The sequence below is a fragment of the Hippoglossus stenolepis genome, chromosome 2 (genome assembly GCF_022539355.2).
Source record: "Hippoglossus stenolepis isolate QCI-W04-F060 chromosome 2, HSTE1.2, whole genome shotgun sequence".
Taxonomy (NCBI): domain Eukaryota; kingdom Metazoa; phylum Chordata; class Actinopteri; order Pleuronectiformes; family Pleuronectidae; genus Hippoglossus; species Hippoglossus stenolepis.
In genome coordinates, this window is record NC_061484.1 from 6,775,814 (window position 1) to 6,799,945 (window position 24,132).

The following is a 24,132-nucleotide window of genomic DNA, read 5'->3' on the forward strand; positions in this document are numbered from 1 at the left end:
TGAAGAAATATTGCATTTATTTTTCAGTTCCACAAAGATCATTTGTACAAACATGTTTGCTCCTATCAGCAGATTTTTTTCAGATGCATCCGGACATAACAGATAAAACCGAAAATGGGATAAATGAAACCAAACATGTTTCTTTGTTGTGCTGTAATCTGAGAATAATGTTTTTGTGGTCAAAGCAATCAAAATGTACGTCATGCATTTTTCCTGCACTGCATTTTTGCTCTTAATGGTAAACTTAATCAAAAGTGACAAGAAAAAATAAGAATACATTAGCCATGGAATTGGATGATAGAATCCTCTCGCGAATTAATAAATGTGCTGCTATTTCAGGAGCAACTAATCAAGGACAAGTTAATCCAATGTTTACCAGGCCAACCAATTACCTTGTGGAACATTAATCAGAACATTTATAAACACATGGTTTCTAATTACAAAAAGAAGAACAGCTTGCCCTTGTTTGTTAAAAGCGTTAACAAATGTGCCAGAAATCGGAACACTAATTGGAAATGACACGTAGAAGCAGAGAGCGGGATCGGCTCTGACAGCGAGCGGCTTGATGAATCAGAGCGGGGAGCGGGTACGACAGTCATCCGTCAGCTCGATGGAGGGGGCAGAGCAAACTAGCTGCTGGAGGTTTGAGTTCAATGTGGGAAAACTGTTTGTCTCATGTCAACTGGAGGTGGAAAGTTGTGAGTTCACTAACATCTGAAGGACTAATGGATGTGCCCAGTTCTGATCCTAGCCTAACATACGTACCTCGGTCGATCCATCTCTGCCTGCAAGGCCTGAAAAGCAATACTTACTCAAAATAAACATAAGACCTGAATGTGTCTGTTTGACATCTTTTTTATCATATAAAGTTTTTAAAAAAAATGACTGTCATAGAAATCATTTCTGTAGAGATAGCATATAAAATTTGCAGTATAGCTACAAAATGGAGCTTAATCTGAACACAGTTAACTGCTGTGTATAGAGAACCAACGTGGAACTACGGGTTTCTGTGTCTTAAGTAATAAAAGCTCATTCAAAATTCCACTTACTGTTATTAAGTACAAATACAGCATTAGAACATAATAGAAATGGATGTTACTACGACTACGCTTTGAAACAATCTAATATTGTGTATTTAGTCTTTTCAGCAGCCTTCAATGAACACCATCTCCCATAAGCCAATAGTTTGCAGGCTCAATGTTATGGCTTGACAGAAGAGATGAAGCCATGATGAGCAAGTTTGGCTCCTTTTAATGGAGATGTAGTTTTTTTATACAAACTAACTATCATTTAACTTGGTGTTAAAGTGAGTATTGTACTGGTTGATGATTATCTAACAAAATGCAAGAAAGCTCATTGAACATGCTTCATTTTTTTTCAGACACCAATGAAATAAATGCTGAATGACGAACTGATCTACTGAAGCTACTGGAACAGAGGCTATAGACTGGATGTGAGGTCGTGGCTTTGGCTCCCTTTTATTGCTCAGGGTGCAGTTATTGATGTTGGTCATGTCTGGATTGTACAATGTTGTTACACTTTTTTTGTGAACACTTTTTTGTCTAGTGATTCATTCCACATAACATCATGAGGCAGGAGATCCTTTCAGTCAGGATGGAGCAAAACAGCCTAAATTCTAACAGTAATGAAACTAGCAGAAAGAGTGTGACCACCAGCTCGCATGAAATTTACTCTATGGAATGTGGTGTAGTTAAGCCACATTCAAATCAAACATTTATTGTATTATTAATTATAATAAAGAATATTTCCTTGAACTAATTTCAATTGACAAGTAAGATGAAAGAACTTGTTTATTATTGGAAGAAATTATATTATCCCCTTGATTTCTAAGGAGGTCATCCAGAAGCAGAAATCTGTGTTTTTTCTGTGGCAATTTTATTTTCATAAAATGAGCAGCTAAAAAGATTAAAATTAAGGCTTGAAAAAACCTTTGTGTCCGTTACTGACCAGCCTGCAAACCTAAAAAGAACCATAGCCCCTCAACTTCCCTGCTCCTGTAGTCACTGCTCTCTGCGAAAGGCAAGAAGCAAAACCAGCACATCAAATAATGCTTTGGGACTGAAAACTCTGTTTTCTGATTCATCAACTGAGAACTGAGAGTTAGTCACTTGTTCAGGATTGGTCGACACAGGGTCGCAGCAGACCCTGATCGGCCAGCGGTTATGAGAAGAAGCCAAAAAGCGGCTGGATGAAGAGGCCTGTGGTTCCCAAGATGCAGACGGTCACAAACACCCAAAGGAAGATTCTATCAATCACCATGGCAACGTACTTCCAGTCATCCTCCACCTGTGAGCAAGGAAAGGGGGAAGTGTGAGAAGACAGAGGAAAGTGTCAGTGGATATTTCTTTATTAGAAGGTGAAGGAAGGTGACTCAGAATCTCAAGAGGTGGGAGGTTGTGGGGGCCAATGGGGTGACGGGAGGATTACACACGTGGGATGGAAAGACCAAAAAAAAGAGGACGAGAGGAGAGGAAAGAGTTGAATATTTCTTGTTAACCAGCAGAAAATTAATACATAATTTACACATGAGGAAATTACTATGATAATCACATTCAAACCACAGCGTCAAAAGAAGTGACAGGCGTTTAGACAAAGTCTGATTGAGGCGCGAGTTTTGCATATCAAAGGCTGCTGTTCCCCGTTGGGAGATTTCACCCACAGTATTTATAACTGACAGAGAGAGGAGGGTGAGCTCTCCACTCAAATCTTAAATTATTTTGCCTCTAACTTACACTATTGTTAATTTATGGAGCAGGTGAGCATCTGCTGCAGGGCTTCTCCGAATCACAGCACAGCTCTCCCAGGCCACTGCTGCTCAGGGTTTTTGCATGAATACACGTTTCTGTTTGCTTTCTATGAGCGATTGTAGATTTATGCAAATTTAAAAAAAACAAGAATATCATATCTCCCATGAGGCTTAGCTCTGAAGTTTCGTCAGCTGTATTTATTAAAATGGTAAAGCTCAAAATAGTCAAATTACACTTACAGATTAACAGTCTGAACAATGTGTACCGCCGACTTTTAGAACGACTCTGGTTCCAGAAGTAAATTTCCAATTTCCTTTTCTCCATTGACGTTTTAGAAAATCTGTTAAGGTTACTAACCTTTTATGTCTGGTTCCAGACATAAAAAGGTTTTATGTCTGGAACCAGGCCGACCAGCTACGAGATGAATAGTGACCATTAAAAATGTTTTGATTTGGAGCAAAAAATGATGGAAAAACGAAAAAAAGGCAAAGTACATAATTATTTTAAGAGTGAAGGAACTACGCATCCCATAAACCATTGTGAATGATCCATTGTTGTAGTGACTGTTATTCATCTCTAAAAAAACACAGCATGTCAGAAAGTGAAATCATTGCTGCTCTGTGGTAAACATATAACAGAACACTAAACCATCCGATCGTAGACAACATGATTTTTGCGGTTGTGGCAGTAAACAAACAGCGAGCTCCACCAATCACAGCAGTCGCTATAACACCTCTTGTGGTGGTGCTAAGTCTACCTTGGAGGTTTATAATATTTGGTCATCAAGTTAAACTAAAGTTAAAATCAACACAGAAGTAGGAGTGTCTTTTAATGACTTGAATTTGTGCCTTTACCAGAAAAAAACTACTATACTAATAGACACCAGTATACTGTTATAATGCTCTGGTAAAGGTTTGGTTATAAACTTTGAGGGTTTGTCTTCGCTATAGATCGTATATAGAGATGGACAACATGTATCCACTTCCTCCCACTATCCAGAAATTAAACCAAGATATTCTGAATACGAACGCTGCCAACTGGTGTGGAGCTGTGGTATCGAGGTCCACCATTTCACAACCAATCACAAGCCAGTGTCAGCTGTCAGTCATGAAATTTCACCCATAACTAATTAAAACCAAACTTACCGGAGAAAGGAACACTTGAACATACATCAGTGTGATAAGAAATACTTGAAATGATGAAAAACATCTTTGAGAAAAATGTATTTGAGATGTATTTTGACTTTTTAGTTTAGCCCATGTCCCTCTGCTAACATGTAGAGGACAGGGTTTATGATCTATAATGCAGGCAGCCACCAGGGGGCATTTGAGACACTTTGGCTTCACTTTTAGGGAGCTTTCATGTCGTCCATCTTTATATACAATCTGTGGTCTGTGCATTTTTGAGGACATTTACAATACAACAGCAGCTCCGAATGAAAAACCTTAAATTACATAGAAAATCTTTTTTTCATATTATCCACTGATATTCAGTGATCAGTTAAAAAAAGGAAGGACTCACCTCTTTGGCCTTGTTGCGGCTCCTCATGTTCTCAGCGATGTACTTGACGCTCTCTATGGCCTGTTTAATCTCAGGTGAAACCACAGAAAAGGCCACCACCGTGTTGATGCTCTGCGGACTCAGCTGACGCGGCATCTTGTCTGGAGTCTCTGCGCTCTCGTTTCCATGCTTGCACGGGCAAGGGCATTTCTTCCCAGTGCAGCCCTCCACGGAGGACAGCTTACTGTCCCCAAACTCCAGACAGTTGAGGGAGCCTCCTCCGACCTGCTGAAGATCACAGCCAGAGTTCAGATCATGCTTCACATCCTACTTCCTCTCAAAGTAGACACTGACTGGCAAGAGTTTCGCACTTCCAGTGGAGTTGGAGGTGTGGGATCTCTGAGAGACACCTGTGGGATCATGGCAGTACAACTTCTACAAGGGAAAACTTTATCTTTCTCCTCAGAGCTCACCATGACGAACTTGTTGAATACATCTGTATGTGTGGTGGAGCTGAATAAATACATTTTACTAGTAGAGAAAAAACGTGTATTGCATCAGCTAGCTCTGTACTTTCAGGAAGCAAGTAACTTAATCCCAAGGCTTTTCAGTATTCCACCAGAGGGTGTGGGAGTGGTAAGGCCTGGTAGAGATTCTGTCTGTGTGTGAGTGTATTTTTGCAGATGTGTTTTATATATGGTTTGGGGTTTTCTGTATATTTGTGTGTAAGAACCCCTTGCAAATGAGATGGCTCAATTTAAAGGGCGCATCCTAAAAATGTATCCCAATAATAGACAGAGAGGGAAGACTTCTTATGATTTAACAAACAAGCTATCAAATGGTCACAAACACTTGGTTTCTAATGTCATCACCACAAATCATGCTACTGCTTACCCCTTAGAAATGTGGTAATATATTCTAAGAGAACAAGAATAAAGACAAGGTTGTAAAGGCGGACAAGTCAGAGGATTAGTTTTCATGTTTATGACGTGTGATGATGTGTAAAGTCAACCTCAGCAGTCTCATTTATTAACAACATCTGTTTTTATCACTTATAAGAGCTTGAAAAAATAACAGTGGAGGTATTAAGTGATGTTTTCTATTTCATAAAATATGATGTGAAAATGTCTTGAGCTAGTCATAACCATGGATCTTAAACCAAGCATCTATTCAAAAGCCCATTAAAACCTCATTAAGTTCAGGAATCTCTAACGTATTTGTTGTAGTTTGGGTGTTGTGCAGCGTTCTGATATCACTCCACCACTGTGCTCAAAGCTCAACAACTGTTCACAACTTAACCTAAAAACAACCTGTAATGAAAAGGATGGAAATTGTTTAATGTATCCAAACTGGTCTTTCGCTCAACTACTGGGTTGTTTTTGTCTTTAGCTAATATAAATGCAATTTCCTTGATTCACAGTTTTTCATTAAATATTATCGATTAATAAATCTACTCAACACTTAGCCTTTGCATTGTGCTCTTTGCCACAGACAGACGTACACTAACGTGTGCAGAGAACCTCTTGATCCTGTGGGATTCTGAGGGTTCTATCCTCTCACTGACTTTGTCTGAGAATATTCACTTGCATAAAGAAAAGGTTGTCGTACACCGTAGGGGTGGGAGCTTTTTCACTACTCCGTATTATTAGTTGACCTTCAGGTGATAAAAGCCTACTATCACCACTTCAAGGTGAATTCTATGGTTTATTAAACAAGTCCTATAAATGTAGGTCTTAGGTCAGAGCTATGATCAAGTGGACAACAAGTATGAAGGTTAATCAGCATCTAGGGACCACTTACCTGCATTAAATTCTTCTTCTTCTTCTTCCCTCCTCCGCCTCCTCCTCCCCCTCCAGCTCCTCCTACCTCCCCACTGCTGTCCAACCCCCCAGCCTTGCTGGCTTCATCAATCGGTCTCCGCATCAGCATAATCCTCGGCAGCACTTTGAGAAACACCGAGCGCACCCAACCCGGCATGGTGTGGGTCATCGGTGTGCGATAGTGTACGTTCAACACGAACACGGTGATGACGATGCTGAGGGTGACGAAGATCATTGTGAAGAGCAGGTACTCTCCAATGAGCGGGATGACCAGCGACGTGGAGGGGATGGTCTCGGTGATAACGAGCAGGAACACAGTGAGGGAGAGCAGGACGGAGATACAGAGCGTGACCTTCTCTCCACAGTCGGACGGGAGATAGAAAACCAGCACTGTGAGGAAAGAGATGAGGAGGCAGGGGATGATGAGGTTGATGGTGTAGAAGAGTGGCAGGCGCCGGATGTAAAAGGAGTAGGTGATGTCTGGGTAGATCTCCTCGCAGCAGTTGTACTTGATATCATGCTTGTAGCCCGGAGCATCGATGATTTCCCACTCGCCGCTCTCCCAGAAGTCTTTCAGGTTCACCTAGGGGATGGATAAAGATCATGTGAACACGGGACCAGGGTCAATGTATCACTTCTTAAAAAGACCATGTCAATGTGTTGTTGTTTTTTTTGTTTTGGTACTTTGGCTGTATACGAGGGTGCAAATCAATTTAAAACCAATTTTCACCTGGATTGTATGTCCTCATGCATCCAAAACCTGTTGCTGCGTGCGCTGATCACTGTGGTTTACAGTAAATGAGGAATTCATGTTACAGCTCTTACCAGCTGAGAAAAATCTCAGAGGAAGTGAAAAGAAAAATGTAAATGATTATCATTGATGAGCCACTCTAAGTAATTGCAAAAAGAAAATGTTTAAACTACAGAATGTTGTGTTTTACATTTTACTTTCAAATTTCAGTTATCTGGATTGTTCTTTTGTCTTCTTTTGCTGCATTTAAAAAGGGAACACGGTTAAGGGACACTTTCAGGACTTAGCATGACATTTTCATAAAAATGAACCACTCACCAGAGATAGACTTTTTTTTTTAAACAATTCAAATCAAATCAGCAGAGGCTGTGAGATATCCTTCCTTCCACTCATCCATTTTCTGTACATTTATGATGTAAGAGTACACTCTGAATGGACAGGTCACCAGAGATGCTGAGATTTAGTTTGACTCATTGTATGAGTCAAACAAAATGCTGGATCCTACACCTCCCACAATGCAACTCATTAACATATTTCATTAAACTCACTCTGCCTCACTTCCTTTTAACTCCGTGCTCCCAGTTTGTAGCACATTTTCTTGTATTTTGGCCAATATTTGACACTAACGACATTTCCATTTCATCATCAGGTTATTTTCTCAGGCTTCCTCCAGAGCTACAGGAGACAATGTACAACTGTGTTCACAGACTGAGTAGAGCGCTCCATTATTAGATAACCTGTGCATAAAATAAGTGGAGTTCACATTTACCAAAACCTGAAATAATTAACGATGAATACATACAGGGGAGGAAAGAAAGAAAAGCTGAAGCACATAGATAATTTAATGATATTGGCCATACATTTCACATGGACACATGCACGCTGACACTGACCTTGGATCCAATAAGTACCAGGTCAATCTTCGCTTTGTCATACGTCCAGGAGCCAAACTTCATGGAGCAGTTTTGATAGTCAAAGGGAAAATAGGTGATGTCCATGGGGCAGGAGGATTTGAAAATGGCCGGAGGAACCCAGGTGATGGTGCCATCAAACTTCAACAGAGCCTTGGTCTTATCAGCCACAAGGAAATCACCTACAGCGCTGTATATGACGTGTGTGTGAGTGTGTGTGAGTGTGTGAGTAAAGTGTTTCCATGCCATTAAAAGTATGAGGCGATATGATAGAAGCATACGCGGGTGTGGAATAGGACACAAAGGTTAGAGGAAGGCAGAGACATTAAACAATGAGAGGAGATATGGGGAGAAAATGGAAGCGAGGAACAAAAGAGAGGGGAGGAGATAAAAAGGTGAGGTTACAGAGGTAGGAAAGAGAGAATTAGGCTATTGTCAAATGCAAAACTGCTCTGATTAACATCATGAATTGGTATTGTAAGAAAAATGAGACATGAATCCACAATTAAGTGAATTGAGATTAAGAGAATAAAACAAGTGGAGCAGTCACAGTGGAAATTGAACCTGGAAAACAATCATATCTAAATGTGATTACAATATAATCTGTTGCAGAGTTGAAACCGGTGGTATAAAGTACAAATGTGCTGAAAACATTTGGACATTAATGTCATATTTTGATGATTCTTATATGAGAACAAAAAATAGTTTGTCATTGTTTTCCAAATTCACTCACATGAGAATTTCTGACCATGGTCATTTGAAACTAAATGGTTAACAATGAATTTCCAGGCAGAGGAGCAAAATAAACCTGATCCTGAAATACTACACTGAAATGTGCTCTTTTACCCATGAGACATGCAGACAGGGAGCAACATTAACACTCAGTATGAGGGTTGTTTTAGGTGAATTGATGAATGTGATCCAATATTCACTCCTGTTCTAGATGAGTTTGGTCATAATCAACGTCTGAGGAAACAGCTTTGCGCTAACTTTGCAACTTTGCTGGTTGTCACAAATGCTGCTCTTATGCTAAACAGATTCCGGGTGGCAGGTACACATTCTAGTATGCACAACTGCAGCTTAAACTATGAGGTCTGGCTGTCTGCGTGGATGGTAAAGCACGAGAGAGAGCACGCTGCAAATAGTGCTGCACACAGCTATACAATGCAGCAACAGAGCGAAACACCAAGTTAAAGACATCTTATGTTATTATGAAGTGTAAAAATTGTTTTCCATTAGTTATGAAACTGATAAATTAAAATATAAGCTCACTTCCATTTCTCTCTGGTTTTATCACCACGACTGATGCCTTCCACATTAGATGTAGACATCAGACCTATTGTTACTATAAAAAAATTCACTGGTGCAGCTCTCAGATCAGAGCAAAGTCTTGGGGTTAAACAATGTTGACAGTGAGAAGGATACAAATTACAACATTTACCCAATCGACCAACCTGACATCTTTTTAAGTGGGTTTGAGGCCCGATAGCACCATTATTTCATTCTGGCCTTTCTTCCTGACAGTCATTATTCATGTTTTGCATGGCCTCAACTTCCAATAATGGTGTTTGAAGCTAATGAAAAAGATAACTGTGATGATGTTGACATGCTCACTTGTTGTAGAGCACAATATCAGGTCTCCAGATCTTGTTTGATGGAACTCTAATGAACTCAATCCCGTCAAACTCAACCGGCATCCATCGCAGCTTGTAGTCATTCCATATCTGAGGGAGAGGAAGAGAAAGGTATTTTGAACGTACCGTGGAGTCAACCATCTGTTTAGTGTTGGCATTGCACACTGCACACAGTATCAGCCACTGGAGACACACTCCCTCTTGAGAGCATTTTCAAATACGTGTTTATACTGCAGGCAGAACCTCTGTAACACAGTAAAGCCAAATAAGGATTTCAGTTTCACTGAGCTTCTTTATTGCTTTTGCACAAACAAATGTGCAAAATGGTATTTTTAAAGCAGTTCCTTCTGGGAATAGACTCAATCCAGCTGTAGCAGTAAATAAAAACACATTCACTATTGTCACTTATGCATGAGGAGCATCTTAGAGGAGAATGTGAGTAAATAGCTCATTGAAAGAGATGAAGGATGAACGCGTTCACTTGCTGTTCTGTCAAAATACCTGCGGGTAACATTTCATGAGCCGTAGATCCATTAGTCTTGGTTATTTGCATGTCATTCAAGATGAATTCATTCATTAGCAAGGCTGATTAATATCCTGTTACGACTGGGGAGCTGTTAAATTAACCACTTCATGCTACACTGGCTTTTCCATTTATCTGTCCCGGCAGTTTATATCATGATTGGCTGGAGATGTAATCCCTGATAGGTCAAAGAGTGCGGCTTATTTTTATATATAATATAAATAATTATACATGTACTCTAGGTGACATGACATTCAAGCAATGAGAGAAGCAAACAGGCACTAAAAACCTGATGATGTACTTGATCTGAACTTTACTTTTTAATGCAGCATAATAAACAAACAATAATCAACAAATCAACTATTCTCACAAATGGATGAACAATTTTAACACTCCTTTCACACAGTCAGTGACAGAATATATAAATGTCATAGGGAGATTAGAAAAAAAAGAAGTTTGAATATATATGTAATTTATTCTTATTTATTTGATGTAAGGGATGGTCTGTCTTTGGGAACTCCGACAATAACATTTATTTTTCACCAATTATAATAAGCTAGTACAGTGAATTAATTCATTTCTGTTTTTAGCGAAGGACTGGCTGAGATAACAAGAATGCATATTTTGTCGTATTTACCATAAATTTAGTTAATTTCCCTTTGTCAGTAAATGTGTTATTTCAATAGTATTGTCCCATTACACATATGACATGCAAAATAACCTAAATAAATTACTTAAATGTATATATGTATATTGAATTGCTCATTTCATCATTTCATTGCCTATTGATTTAATTGCAATTTTCTTATTTGATTTATATTTTATAACCGAATGTAGCTTATTAGATATAAATTTCAATTTACTTATTTTTGTATTAATTAAATCAAACTATAAATACATTTAATTGTATATCAATATAATTGTGACCCATTTAGTGTTTAACAGAAACTGGTAAACCATTAAACATAGTTCTGCCCTCATGCTGACCAATAAAATGGAGAAGAAAGAGAAGAAAAAAACTACAAAGAAGAAGTCGTTCTACATTAATACCAGTTAAAATTAAGTGCTCTTAACGCTCACATAAAAGTCAGCAGTGGAGCTTGGTTTTAAAGAGTATAGAGTGAAGACATTTAGAAAGTGTTAGAGATGAAATCCCCTGCAGTGTAACTGCAGAACAGATGCATTATAGTCATCGAGGGGGGGGGGGGGCTCTCTGAAACATCCTCCATTGAAAACCCACTGGCTGCGATTCAAAGTCTTGATGAGCGACCATGGTGTTGACACAGCTTCTCATTAGTGATGCCTTGTTATAAATAAACAGCAAAGCCATTACAAACAGCACATGAGATCAGCCTATACAGGCCTTTCAATGAATTTTAATTGGGAAGCTCAGAGATCACAGAATGATCTTTTCCAACGCCGAATCGCATCAGTATCCAACTGAGGTCTTTCCATGTAGTGCAGTTACTCAGTGATTTAAACCCTGGCAGTGTCTATAACGTTTGTAGTAGGACAAATAGAGAGAGAGAATGGGAGAAAAGGAAGGGGGGGGGGGAGCATAAGGTATCAGAGAGGTGACAGTTTGGAAGACTGTGGAGAGGTTATGGCTACAGGTCATCGCTATCGGTCTGAGGAGAGGCGGAGCGTGACCAACCATAATGCTAACATTGATCAGCAGCTGATTGTATTCAAGTGTCTGTGAGATGGGCTTGTGTTCTTGTTTACTTGTCCTTTCTCCTTTATTCTTACTGTGTTTAACATTTCACTGACGCCATTCACACACAAACACAGGAAGGCACATGCCCACCAATGCAAACATCACACACAGGCACTAACATTCACAGGGAGAGAGAGAGAGAGAGAGAGAGAGAGTGGCATCCCATATTGATGTCTGCTTAGTATGTATAGATATGTGTTAACCCACATGACCTGCCCTCAGGCTACCACTGTCTCTGCAGACCTGAAGAAGAGGTCAGGTCACTGAAGTAGTGGGTGTGTGTTTACTTACGTGTCTGAGCCATAAGTTTGTTTCCATGATCTGATTCACCTCATCCTGCAGAGACACATGGAGGAAAGGGCGTTTGCCTGTTAGCCTGCAGAATTCTGTGTTAAAAAGCAGAGCGTTGAAAGAAAATACAGGAATAAAAATTAAAGAAATGGAATTCCTCCTCTAATCTTTGACCTCTACAGCTGGAGCCAACTAACTGAAAAGGTCGACCGTGAGCAGGTTAATAATAGATGGAGAGGTTGCAGATGTCCCTCCCTCTCCACCTTTCCCCCATGACCCTTATTCAGTTTTGATTTGCAGGGCTGTGATATTTTCAGGCTTCCACATGACGCACATCGTCCACGTAGACTATGCCCAAGCCGAAAACGTGTGCGCAGACACACACATGGCGACACATTCATTGAACACACCCACACGAGCACGTGCACACACTCACCTTTACATTAATCTCACCTTGCCGAGCAGGCAGATAGAGCAACATATCAGTCCAGTCTGAAAAGGGCTCCTGCAGGCAATTTTCTCTTAATCTGAGGATTTCCATTCGGAGCTGAAAACCTCTTCTCACCGGGTGATACGCAGCAACAACCCACAACCCACACACACATACACACATTACCCCACCCCGTCCCCCAGCCCTGTTAAACTTCATACTGCCAAAGCAAAACAGCAGCTTATAACACCGTTTTCAGAATCGAGGAATCAGAGCAGACTAAATAAAGACTGCATTCACTTCCCGCTTTCACTCGCCTCGTTCCGCGGCTTATCTTTTAGCTTCTCGGTTTTCAAAGGTAGGAAATGTGATAAAGACGCTCATGGGAATGCGTCTCACTGTCGGCACAGGATCTCAAATACTGTTGAGACACAATGATCATTTTATAACATGGCGTAAAGATCTGAATGAAAAGAATGAGAAAAATTACGTCAAAACATGGTGGGAAAATGTTGTCTTCAGTTGATGTGTTTGTGTGTGTGTGTGTGTGTGTGTGTGTGTGTGTGTGTGTGTGTGTGTGTGTGTGTGTGTGTGTGTGTGAGCTTACAACTTTGACCAGCTGCGAGATGGAAACCTCAAACTCCACAGTGACGGGGTCGGAGACGTTCTCCACTGGTCTGATGAACTGGTTGTATCTTCTGAACAGTTTCTTGAACAGCCGGTCCTCTGCCTTGGATGAGAAGCAGTCTGAAGGGGGCAGAGGAAAAATCAACGAAATTCAGTAGAAGTTTAACTGTCCAAGTCATCCACATCGTCCAAGTCAGTTCTAATCAACTCAAGTCACGCTACAAAGAACATACATGAGAAACTGGGAGAAAAATAGACCATCCTCGTCTGGTTTTGACGCAGCGTCACTTCAATAAGTCCTTTGAGTGTGTGGAGTAAATGTTTTATGATTTCTGATAAAACCAACTATAAAGAGGTCTCTTTAGATCAGAGCTTCTTTGCTTAGTTCATCAGAGTCGACTTTGAACAAGTCTGTGGCATGAGATAACTTTCAGGGTTTTTCTCTGTGTTTTCTCTGGTTTAATTAGAGTAAGAGAATTGAAGAATGTTTTCTTACAGAAGGCCACAGTAGCCATGTCGGTTCTGAAATGATATGTCTGTATCATAAGTATGTGTTTCCTTATTACAGCTCTCACAGGGGATATGAGAAAAAGGAAAGAAAAAAGCTCATCACTCCATCTGAGACACTGATGCCTCACACTGTCCTTTCACCCTGAGCTGAGTGGCATGATGTCTTTCAGTCTCACCACTTCATTTGATTTTAATTTCAGTTCAGTTACCCATGAGACCTCAGTCATGAAGTCCTGTTTCCTGACCTGCCTTCTAGGGTCAAACTGACTGATGGCTCTATTGACCTTCTCCTGCTCTTGAGATCTCCCAGTTATTCACCATTCACCACCAATGTAAAATTTCATAATTACATATGTTTAACTAATGTTGCGACATTCATGAACGACCCTTTTCAACGGCTCTCTGGTAGGAACCAAGGGAACCGAGTCATACTTGAGAGCCGTTTGTTTTTATCAGTGTGCCCAAATTTCATCCACAGCGAGTGATGCTCCTCCCCTTTGAGAAGGGTTAGGGGGAGAGGGGACATAATAATGTCCCATTTTTTTCCTCAGGATTGTTCAATGTATTTTTGAAGCTATTCAACATAATCACCAAGTGTTTGTGATCACTTTTAAACCCAAGACGGTCCTTTATTTGTGAGCTGATAGCCTGAAGCTGTTTGCTTCAGGCTATCAGCTCACAAATAATCATGGTCGATTATGCCTCAAGGCCATGATTAAATCTTTGATGGAGACTGAGCTTTGAGAAGAGATCGTCATAATGAGAAACCATTGTATCTGACCTGAATGCCTGCATTAATTGGTTGGAGTATCACATTAAAAGGCTGTACTGTCTGCTTGTTAAGGTAACATTATGGGCAGGTGGTATATTACCATATCCAAGACAATCCAGAATAGAATAGAATCTCATTTGAGTTCAAATCAAATGCAAGGTCTAAATGGAGATGAATCACTGTGACAAGCATGTCCTCTTCTCTTCTCCTGACTACTGGTAAATGCAGATAGGTAGGAGTTGGCAGTTGCAGGGATTCACCCTGTATGTGAACATGATTTATATTAATTTACCTAAATATAGGTACGTGCTTGGCTAGACTGCAGCTTAAGTGTTATAAACATAGCCACGATATTAAGGGCCTTATTTACTAATTATCCAGGAAGGAAAGGAGAAGGCCTGAGGCACGAATCGAGCATGTCTGCCTGAACAATGTATGACAAGCTATTTTAACCCACTGCAGAGGAGTCGCAGACTGCAGCCTGAGGACGGGAGGAGATGCGCTGAAAGTTATTTTTGTAGCACATTCTCAATGTTATTTAAAAACACGGAGGTCTTCTAAGTTATTAAATGATAATAAATGTTAATGTCATAATGCAAATATTTTTCATTTTATTTATTTGTTAATTTGATAGGGACAATGCTCATACATGAACATAAATATAAAAAATACTAAATGTAAATACGCAGAGGTAGCAAGAATGCTAATTTACATCTGTCGTCTTAAGGCAGGTAACAAAAAAAAATGCAAGACAGTGCAAGTAACAAACACAAACACCAGTTCACAAAAACACAAATAGAGAAAAGGACAAAACACATTACACTCAAGCTTAATTAAAAGTCGCACTTCTGTTATGCCATGAGCCATTAGTCCCTGTTCCCCCTTGTGCCTCGTATATGTTAAAATACATATTTTGAACTAAATGCCGGGTCAGCGCCATGAGGAGTATTTTCACCTTAAGGGCATGGTCACACTAACATGAATGCAGGCGAATGATAACTGCTGCCGAATTACATATCATCGCTTGCTGAATGTGGGTAATGCAGAAAGTGACAGCAATGACAGCCAAGTGGGGTCAATCACACAAATGTTCTAACTATTCAACTCCAGAGTGGAATCTACACATCACGTCATGCCTCCTGAATGCTCTACTCAGGGGCCAAGCCTCACCTGAACCTTCTGGACATTTACCTTTTGATGTGGATGTATCTGACCTGGACTATCTCCTGATGTGTTCTTCATATGTGAAAAAAACACTCAATGGTGGGTCCGGACATTTTCCAGAGTTCATGTCTGAAAACGGCTTAAGGGATGTCACACAGAAACCATGCTTGTTCCCTATCACCTTCTATACATATCTACACCACGTCCTTCTCTGCTGGGCAGGTCTCAAGTTGTTTGATGGAGAAGAGGGTGTAGGAGGGATGGAGGGAAGGAGAGGCCATACAAAAACGGACAAAGCATGAAACAACTAAAGCAACAGAAAAATAAGGATAAGAATGAAATGAAGCAGTGAGACAAAGATGTCTACCATTCAAAAGAACTTTGAAGAACAAATGCCACCTGAGACTTTTAATTTTTGTATTCTATCCTCATTTGACTAAAACCAGTCAAATTAAGCTTGGGACAGATGAGCGAAAAATCCCTTAATTAATATGGACTTCTTTGGAGAAGGAGGATGAAACATTGCTGACCCTATTACATCAAGATCCCTCCCTCAAAGGTAGGAGATAACCCTCTTCATGCAGACAACAGTGACACCAGAAACCCAGATGGTGCTGAACTCCTGGTGACAGGCCTCTGGAGGAAAACGACGTGAAGAAACACACACACACCAAAACAAAGACAGGAGAAGAGAGGAGAGGAGAAGAAGCAGAGACAGATTGAAAGCAAAGCCTTCTTAAGATGTCACTCAGAAGATTATGTGAATCCAGACTTCACAGCCCTCTGTCTGGTAGCTGCCTAGCATGTGCTAATGCTATGCTAAATAGAGTTTAAATGAAACGTGGTACCAAACACTATGCATCTGATCCGTTTCAATACACAATGTTGCCGGCAGTATTTTTTTAAACGCAGGAGAAATAAAATGGAATAGAAAAAAAGAGCGAAAACAAGGTAATTTTTATAAAAAGATGAAAAGGTGGAGAAATTGGATGGACTGAAATGAACAGACATGGTGCTTCATCTACTTGTTAGTGTAATTACAAAGGCAGAGCTGGTGTGCTCTTAAACCAGGCCTTTAATGAAACACATGCACGCACGCACACACACACACACACACACACACACACACACACACACACACACACACACACACACACACACACACACACACACACACACACACACACACACACACACACACTTGCATGTGAGAATACATCCATTTGACATGGTACCACTTATGATGGTGAATGAGCCACAGGTTCCACCCACTTTTATTCCGAACAACAAATGCATGTTGAAGGGATGCACATGTTGCTGTTATAGGAGCAGCAAAAGTGTGAGGAACGGTGCAAAAGTGTGAGGAACGGATTAAAGCTTCAAACGTTAGTATGTCCGGGTAACTAGGTTACTGCAGAGAGAAAAAATCTGCCACTACTTCTGAAGCCAAAGATCATTTAGTTGTATTAACCTGTGGATATACCAGTTTTAAAGTCCAGTTTATGATTAGTTGTGTTGAAATGTGTCTTGGAAGTTGGTAGAATGAAGTTTTCAATCAACTCACAAAGATAACATTAATTAAAAAGCTTCCTAGCAAAAGTAGAACATGAGACCGATGCAGTTTTCATTTCACCACACTACTTCCTGAAATCATGTCAACGTCGCTTAAAAGAAGTTGGAGCAAGAAAAACAAGCAGCCAGATAAGAGACCATATACACAGCAGATTTGTTGACTGGTCATAAAAGCAACAGCAACACTAGCTCTGGTATATATAAGTGTCATGGTGGTTGGTGCGAGTCAGCATGAACCAGGACCCTAATCAGTTACTTGTGTTATTTACAACAGGGCTTTTCCTACTGTGATGTAATGGTTTCTGTGAAAAAGTTTTCTATCTTTGTATATTGTGTTTTTATTGTGAATGGAATTTAAATCTTCCAGTTTTGAACTTCGTAGTTGGTTCAGTAAACTACGCAACAGTTACACCTCACAGTTACTGGCTGTAAATATTTACTAATGCCTATGTACTAACCAGTTTGTGTGTTGCAGCCTGTTTTAATTTTGTAATGCACACATCCCAACTGATATATTTATAAATTGTGTGATGGAGGTCTTCTGGAAGCTGGTGAAAGGAGAACTCAGGCAGCAGCTGATGTCTTATGCAAAAGGTTTTAATGTAGACTTGATGCATCAAGGAGACCAGAAGGTGGAACAATATACAAACGCTAACAGTAACATGAGCAATTGTCACCCCCCCAAGTCTGAAGATGTCTCCCACAGCATCCCAGTATATCTTCCTCTACTTGCTTCACCCATTCCAACAGCACATCCATGAAATGCTAGAATTGCTGTCACTCTCTATGTTACCTGTAGGTGTTTGCATCCTATTGGATAGTTAAGTCAAAGTATGCATTCCTAAATCACGTTGCGTCCTCACGTCTTGCCACTGGTGAAATACGCAAAAGAGTTAAAGATGGTGCCTCTCTGTCTGGAGCATCTGAGTTAGATATGAAATTCCCTCAATGTAGACACTACAATGTACTGTTGGTTGGCCCTTTATCTATAACCTGACCTTGGGTTCTGCTTAGAGAGAAAAGGGAGTATGTGTGAAATGAGACAGGCTCTATTCTCATAGTGGTGTACAGATGTAATTTGGGAGGATGGTCAAAAAGTTCCTTCACATTTCGCCTTTCTTCTGGCCACTACAACATTTACAACATAATAGTACAACTTGACAGGTAATCATGTGTGTCTGTGTAGCTGTGTACATAGTTTTTGATCATACTAGGGCATAGATCTAGGGATTGTGACTTTATCATTTATGTCAGTCCACCACTTTGGTCTACATGAAAATGGTAGAGATACTGATGATACCCAGAGGACTTTGGTGATCCATTGACTTTTTCTCTCGTGCCACTATGAGGTTGACATTTGCGGCTTTAAATGAACATCTATTGGAGGCAAATTTAGTAAACAAACTTATGAACTTAACAAGTTTGATGATCCTTTGACATTATTTAAAGTGCCATCATCGGTTCTAGGTTTTTATCTTTTTTTTCTTCCCAATAGTACCTGCAAAACTAATGATATTTCCATCAGCCTTAGTTGAACTTAGGCTTAGCATGCAAACACTCTAAAGATGGTTAACATCATAATTTTAGCACTGTCATAATCTGCTTTCAGACATGCACTGAACTCGGCTGTGTGTGAGAATGCAAATGTCCGAGTGACAGCCCTCGGACAATCTTTCTCCTGCCAGCCTCCTAGTAAAAACTCTGGATAATGTCCGAATAAGCTCATGTGAGAACACAGAGGGAGATCCTACGGAGGATTCACCGCGAGCAAGTGGGTGTGTTTATGACGTTTTTAAGGATGAAAAGTGGTGCCATACACAGACGAAGATGTCAAGAGAGCTTTTGGTGATAAGGGAAAACGGTTGTGTCAATGCGCTGTAAACAAAACACGTGATCTACGCAGATACATTTCTACGTTACTTCCTGCCTCCTGCATGCTGAGCCACCCATCACCTTAATGCAGATGTTGTGTACACTGTGTTGTTGTAAACATGCCTGAGCGGAGAATCTCCTGCTGCGTCCTTCATATGTGAAAGTCCAGGCCCAATTGTGCGGACATATTTTGCAGTTCATGTACAAAAATGACCCTGTTTCCAGGATGACATTAGCTTGATGCTATTAGCTCCTCTGAGCCAATGGCACTTGCATGGCTGCAGACTGTAGGTATTGTTTATTATTGGTTGAGATAACCTCTCTGATAGAACTTTCTGAAAAAAGAATTTAGCCAGCTAAAGTTAATGTTAGAGGAAAGACGAGGATTCCTGATTACAGTAACATCAGCAGCATGTACGCTTAATGCACTCACAAGCACAGTATCAATTATTCAAGTACAAGTGCAGAATCAGTCAAAACTCACTTAGAAAGCAAGTTACTGCAAACATGCAGCAGATCCCGTGAGATACTTAATGCACCCAGATATGAGGCTTGGAGGTCATCTTGTATCCTGTTAAAAAATATTCAGGAGATGACTGTCATTGAGGGAGATGATTGAGAGTGAGTGTGGGGAGGAAGCAGGGGAGGAGTGAAGGACAGATAATGAGTGATTGAGAAGAGGAGACCATTTCATGGGGCTGTTTGAGAGGATACTGTAAAAGCCATTTAGCCCTCATTCCCCCTGGAGAATGCAAATGCTTTTAAAGGAGTGTTTGAGAGAGATAGAGAGGAAGATGAAGAAAGAGCGAGTGCAAGAAAAAGTGCGTCTTCACTTTTAAATCTTTATGTATAATGCTCACATGGTAAACACTGTATAAAGGAGTAATTGCTTTGCTGTGAGCCGCTCGGCTGGTACTTCTGCTTTTCTAACAGTAGCTGGAATGAGTGGAATGCATATGATGGAGATTAAACATGAGAGGGGAAGGAAAGAGACAGAGAGAGAGAGAGAGAGTGAGCAGAAAGGACGGAGATTAATCGCAGTCAATTGAGGTAGAAAGATGATGACGGCAACAGAATCTGAGAGACTGGTGACTGAGAAAATGAGAGGCAGGTGCAAAGAGCCAGAGACGATAGGGTACTGTGTGTGTGTGTGTGTGTGTGTGTGTGTGTGTGTGTGTGTGTGTGTGTGTGTGTGTGTGTGTGTGTGTGTGTGTGTGTGTCCAGCAAATGGAATAGGTGAGAGACATGTTTCATGCTTGTTTTCTCACCACAACGAAATTCCATCAAAACCTTGTAACAACTTCTGTTCTTTATTCTTTTCTTTTATTTGCCATTGGTCTTATTTTTTCTTTCTTTCAGCCGACATATCCTCTAAAACAGGGCCAATATAACTCTATTAAAAGCCATGTGACATTCACACAACACTGCACCCATATCTGTGTGCCCACACATTTTCACGCACACAGTAAATGAACTTTTTTCACCTTCAAGAAGAACAGATCAAATAGAAATTCCACATTATTCCCTTGAGGCGCTCTCCCTAAAAAGTGGGTTACATGAATTTGAATATGATTCATGTGAGAGAATCTTTGAGCCTTTATAGTCCAATATCTCAATGGTTTCCTCGTGTAGAAATTAACATTTTGTAATGATTGGGTATAAATAAAAGCCTGAAATGGTTGGATACTTTTCTCAGGGTTTCGGTAAAATGTCACCTTGCACCATCCAGAGAGAGAAATTTAAGCTTCATTGATGTGTCTTTTTTGGACAGTTTGTGTGTTGTGTTGAAGTAAATTTCAGGAAAAGCATTAAAAAGTCATCCTGTGATGGAAATCCAAAATATTACTCCAATGATGAGTGACTAATGAGTTTTTCATGGAAATTAAGAAAATGCTCCCACAGTAGAGGAATTCTGGTGAAGGCTGTGAAATCTGGTGAGCAGGTTTTGTCTTGAGGAAAACAGGTGGATGATGACAGTGTTGTGAGGCGAATGCCACAGTGCGAGGTTCTTCTCGACTTATTTATCTGTGACTCAGTTCATGTTTCGCCACGCCCCCTCGGCTCTGTGTTCTGCTCTATAAATGTTACTGTGATATAAGCCGAGGTTACCTCACAGCTACAAGCACACAAACACACACACACACACCTCATCAACACAGCTCACTGACTGGATCATCAGTCATGCATTAAAATTAAGAGAGCAGCCTGTATCTGAACACAAGGGACAACATTGTGAAATACCTACAGGCTAAAATAGCACATTAGTAGTAGCACATTAAAAATGGCCTAGTAGCAAAATATGTTTACACTACATAAGTTTGTATGTTCATGTATTTTTATGTGGATTATGACCTGTGTGGGCTGGAGATGGCACCGGAACGGGAAATGCATACTTGAATTTGTCTGCTGTGTAATGGTACCCTACCTCGAATTATTGACCAGTGAGTGTTAGCCTGTGCTCACATTAGTTAATGCAACGTTGACTCCCCGAAAAATTGTTTTTAAGCTTGTTTTTATATTTCTAATCTGCTTTGGAGGATAAGTGATTGCTACCGCAGTCATATCACCTAATGTCTTCTCAAATTCAGCTGGTGTGATACATTTACTCTGCACAGAGATCAGGGGGGTCCAGGTGAACAAAGCAGGGCTCTAACACTTTTACTTGAATTTGACGTCTTGCATGCATTGTGCTGTAAGCTTAAGTGTTGTTTAATATTTGTGTTTGGATAAATGTAAAGTGTTAATGAGGTTAAGATAACCAGGATGAACATTACAATCATTATTCATGTTTTCTTGATATGAATTTGTAAAATGAATGTGTGTGTGTGTGTGTGTGTGTGTGTGTGTGTGTGTGTGTGTGTGTGTGTGTGTGTGTGTGTGTGTGTGTGTGTGTGTGTGTAAGCCCACTCAAATCTTAAGGTGTACTTTGATGTGATACATGTAAAACAATCAATTGTCTGAATGTGCTCGGAGATGTTTGTAAATTTCCCTATGGTTTGTACATATGATTATTATATGATTGTGTGAATCTCTTTCAATTTTGAAATGTGTTCTCAAGTACAGCTCCGATTTAACATGACTCAAAAATAGGTCCACAACTCACTAACAATTTAAAAATGGTTGAGGTACAAACTTGGTTTCATATACGTCTCTGAAAATGGAAAGAGACAAAGAGAGAGAGAGAAAACACAAACACACAAACAGACACCTCCCAGCCGAGAGAGTCATGCATGGAATGAGGATGTGTGTGGAGTCTGATAAGACATAAAAGAGCCTATCTGCAACCTTGCATAAATCAGATAGCTGCTATTTGTACCCTTGGAGCAAATGTTTAAGTTAATGCTTTGAAATGCCGAAGCGTAATTACCCTGCATCTCCTCCACACTGTTGCTGCAGGTCACATCTAGGCTCCTGTCTCTGCTGCGGTCAGTGATTAAGTCACTGGGTGCATTTCAATAATAATAAATCCTTTCTTCCTTCCTTCCTACATTCTTTCATCCCTCTCTCATTCTCATCCTTCCTTCATTCCTTCCTTCCGTCCTACCATCTTTCCTCCCTCTCTCGTTTTCTTCCTTCCTTCCTTCTCTTCTGTCCTTCTTTTCTTCCTTCCTCCCTCCTCCTCTTTCTCCCTCATCCAATCAGGGTCATTTTATTTTAAATTGTTTACAGACTAACCTGCTCTCTTTCTTTCCTGCTTTTCACCTATGTTACATTATTAATGTTGATTCAGATCCACTCCGAACACAGCTTGTAACCTTAAAACACCCCCCATTTAAATGCAAGAATAAACACATCAAAGAAAAGCCAACACAACTTTTTATTAATGCAATAATTAGGGTAGAACGAAATTAGGTTATCAGACTTATCCAAGGACGCACATTTCCGGAAAAGGGTTTTTTATCATTTGCCTCCAGGCGGCCAATCCCCCCTGACTGAAAACCTCCTATCTGCCTTCTGCCTGAGTGAAGCACAGGCCCCGCGTAACTCCGCCACCGAGCAGGGAAACGCATCCTGGAAACAAATTATTATCTGTTTTGGTTTCCTCGCCTCAAAACAAAATTTGCATTCATCAAAATTCATTGACTTTGTCCCGGATTATTTTTAATTTACATTTTCTTTGCGTGGTGAACAACGTTTTAGCAGTGAAATCATGAGGCTGGAATTCACAGTTGGGCGTCAAATCCTTTTGACTTTGTTTCGGTTTTGTCTTTTCCAGAATAACGAACCTGAAAAAAGTTAAGAGACGTATATGACTATTGACGATAAAGCGCTTCTTTGGCTTTTACGCACGGGACAGAAACTCCTACGCCGACTTCTCACAGCTAAACGAATCAGACAAACTTACGAGTAAAACATCTTATACTGAACCATCACACAATGTCGATGTCGCCTGTGCTGACACTGACGCGCAGATCTCACACCTCCGGAACCGAGGGATTAAAATACATATCACATTTCTCCAGAAGCATCAGAAAAAAAGGATAAATAACTCTTTCTGGATAAATCCTCCTTACCTTGCGTTAACAAAACCACTAGAAGAAGCAGCAAAGTCCGTCTGGCCGCCGGCTGCATGTCTCCCCCGTGTCGTTTGGGGATCCCCTGCACTTTTGTTTTCTCTTTCTGGAGAAACGCTGTCTCGTTAATCGATAACAAAAATAATGTCAATCGCCACAAACAAACACGCGTCTCTCCCCTGGCGCCGTCTGTCTCGCTCTACCGGTGAGCTCCTTCTTGATCTGATCCGAACTTGCCTTGGCTCGTCTCCTCCCCTAAGAACGCAGAGCTCCTCTCCGGCGCATCCACACGGACTTCACACACTGGGAGGGAAGAAAAAAACCTGCCGGCTCACACTGGGCTCTGGAGGACAATAATGCGAATCAGTGGCAGGAACAGAAAGTGTATGCTTTAATAAGAATATGAGTCTAAAATCAGGAGAATCGTTTGACACTGACGTCTGCAAGTGTTGCACTCAGTGTGGTGTAGTGTGTGTGTGTGTGTGTGTGTGTGTGTGTGTGTGTGTGTGTGTGTTTGTAATTATAAACACCTCTGACTGTATTATATCACATCGGTAATCGGTAGTTGCTTCTCAGCCCGTTTAATCAGTTCATCTATTCACTAATGTTTGCGCTGTGGTGAACATTGTGCTGCCCGAGTTGGCGCAGAGGATTTCAGCACCACGGACAGCACCGATGAGTTCCAATGAGCGCTGTCCATGGAGCTGGAGCGATCTGAATACTCCTTCAAATAAAGGGACATTTCGCACATTATCA

General features: G+C 40.5%; 1 protein-coding gene across 1 annotated transcript; it reads right to left on the reverse strand.

The window, feature by feature from the left end:
- On the reverse strand, nt 1-23,800 carry chrna6 (cholinergic receptor, nicotinic, alpha 6). The gene is made up of 8 exons (XM_035146886.2): nt 23,377-23,800; nt 12,953-13,092; nt 11,916-11,960; nt 9,365-9,474; nt 7,733-7,940; nt 6,069-6,671; nt 4,290-4,556; nt 1-2,307 (listed from the first exon to the last, which is right to left on the reverse strand). Exons 1-8 carry the CDS (start codon nt 23,432-23,434, stop codon nt 2,182-2,184), a joined length of 1,557 nt encoding a protein of 518 aa, XP_035002777.1. The 5' UTR covers nt 23,435-23,800; the 3' UTR covers nt 1-2,181.
- Nucleotides 23,801-24,132: the final 332 nt, after the last annotated feature.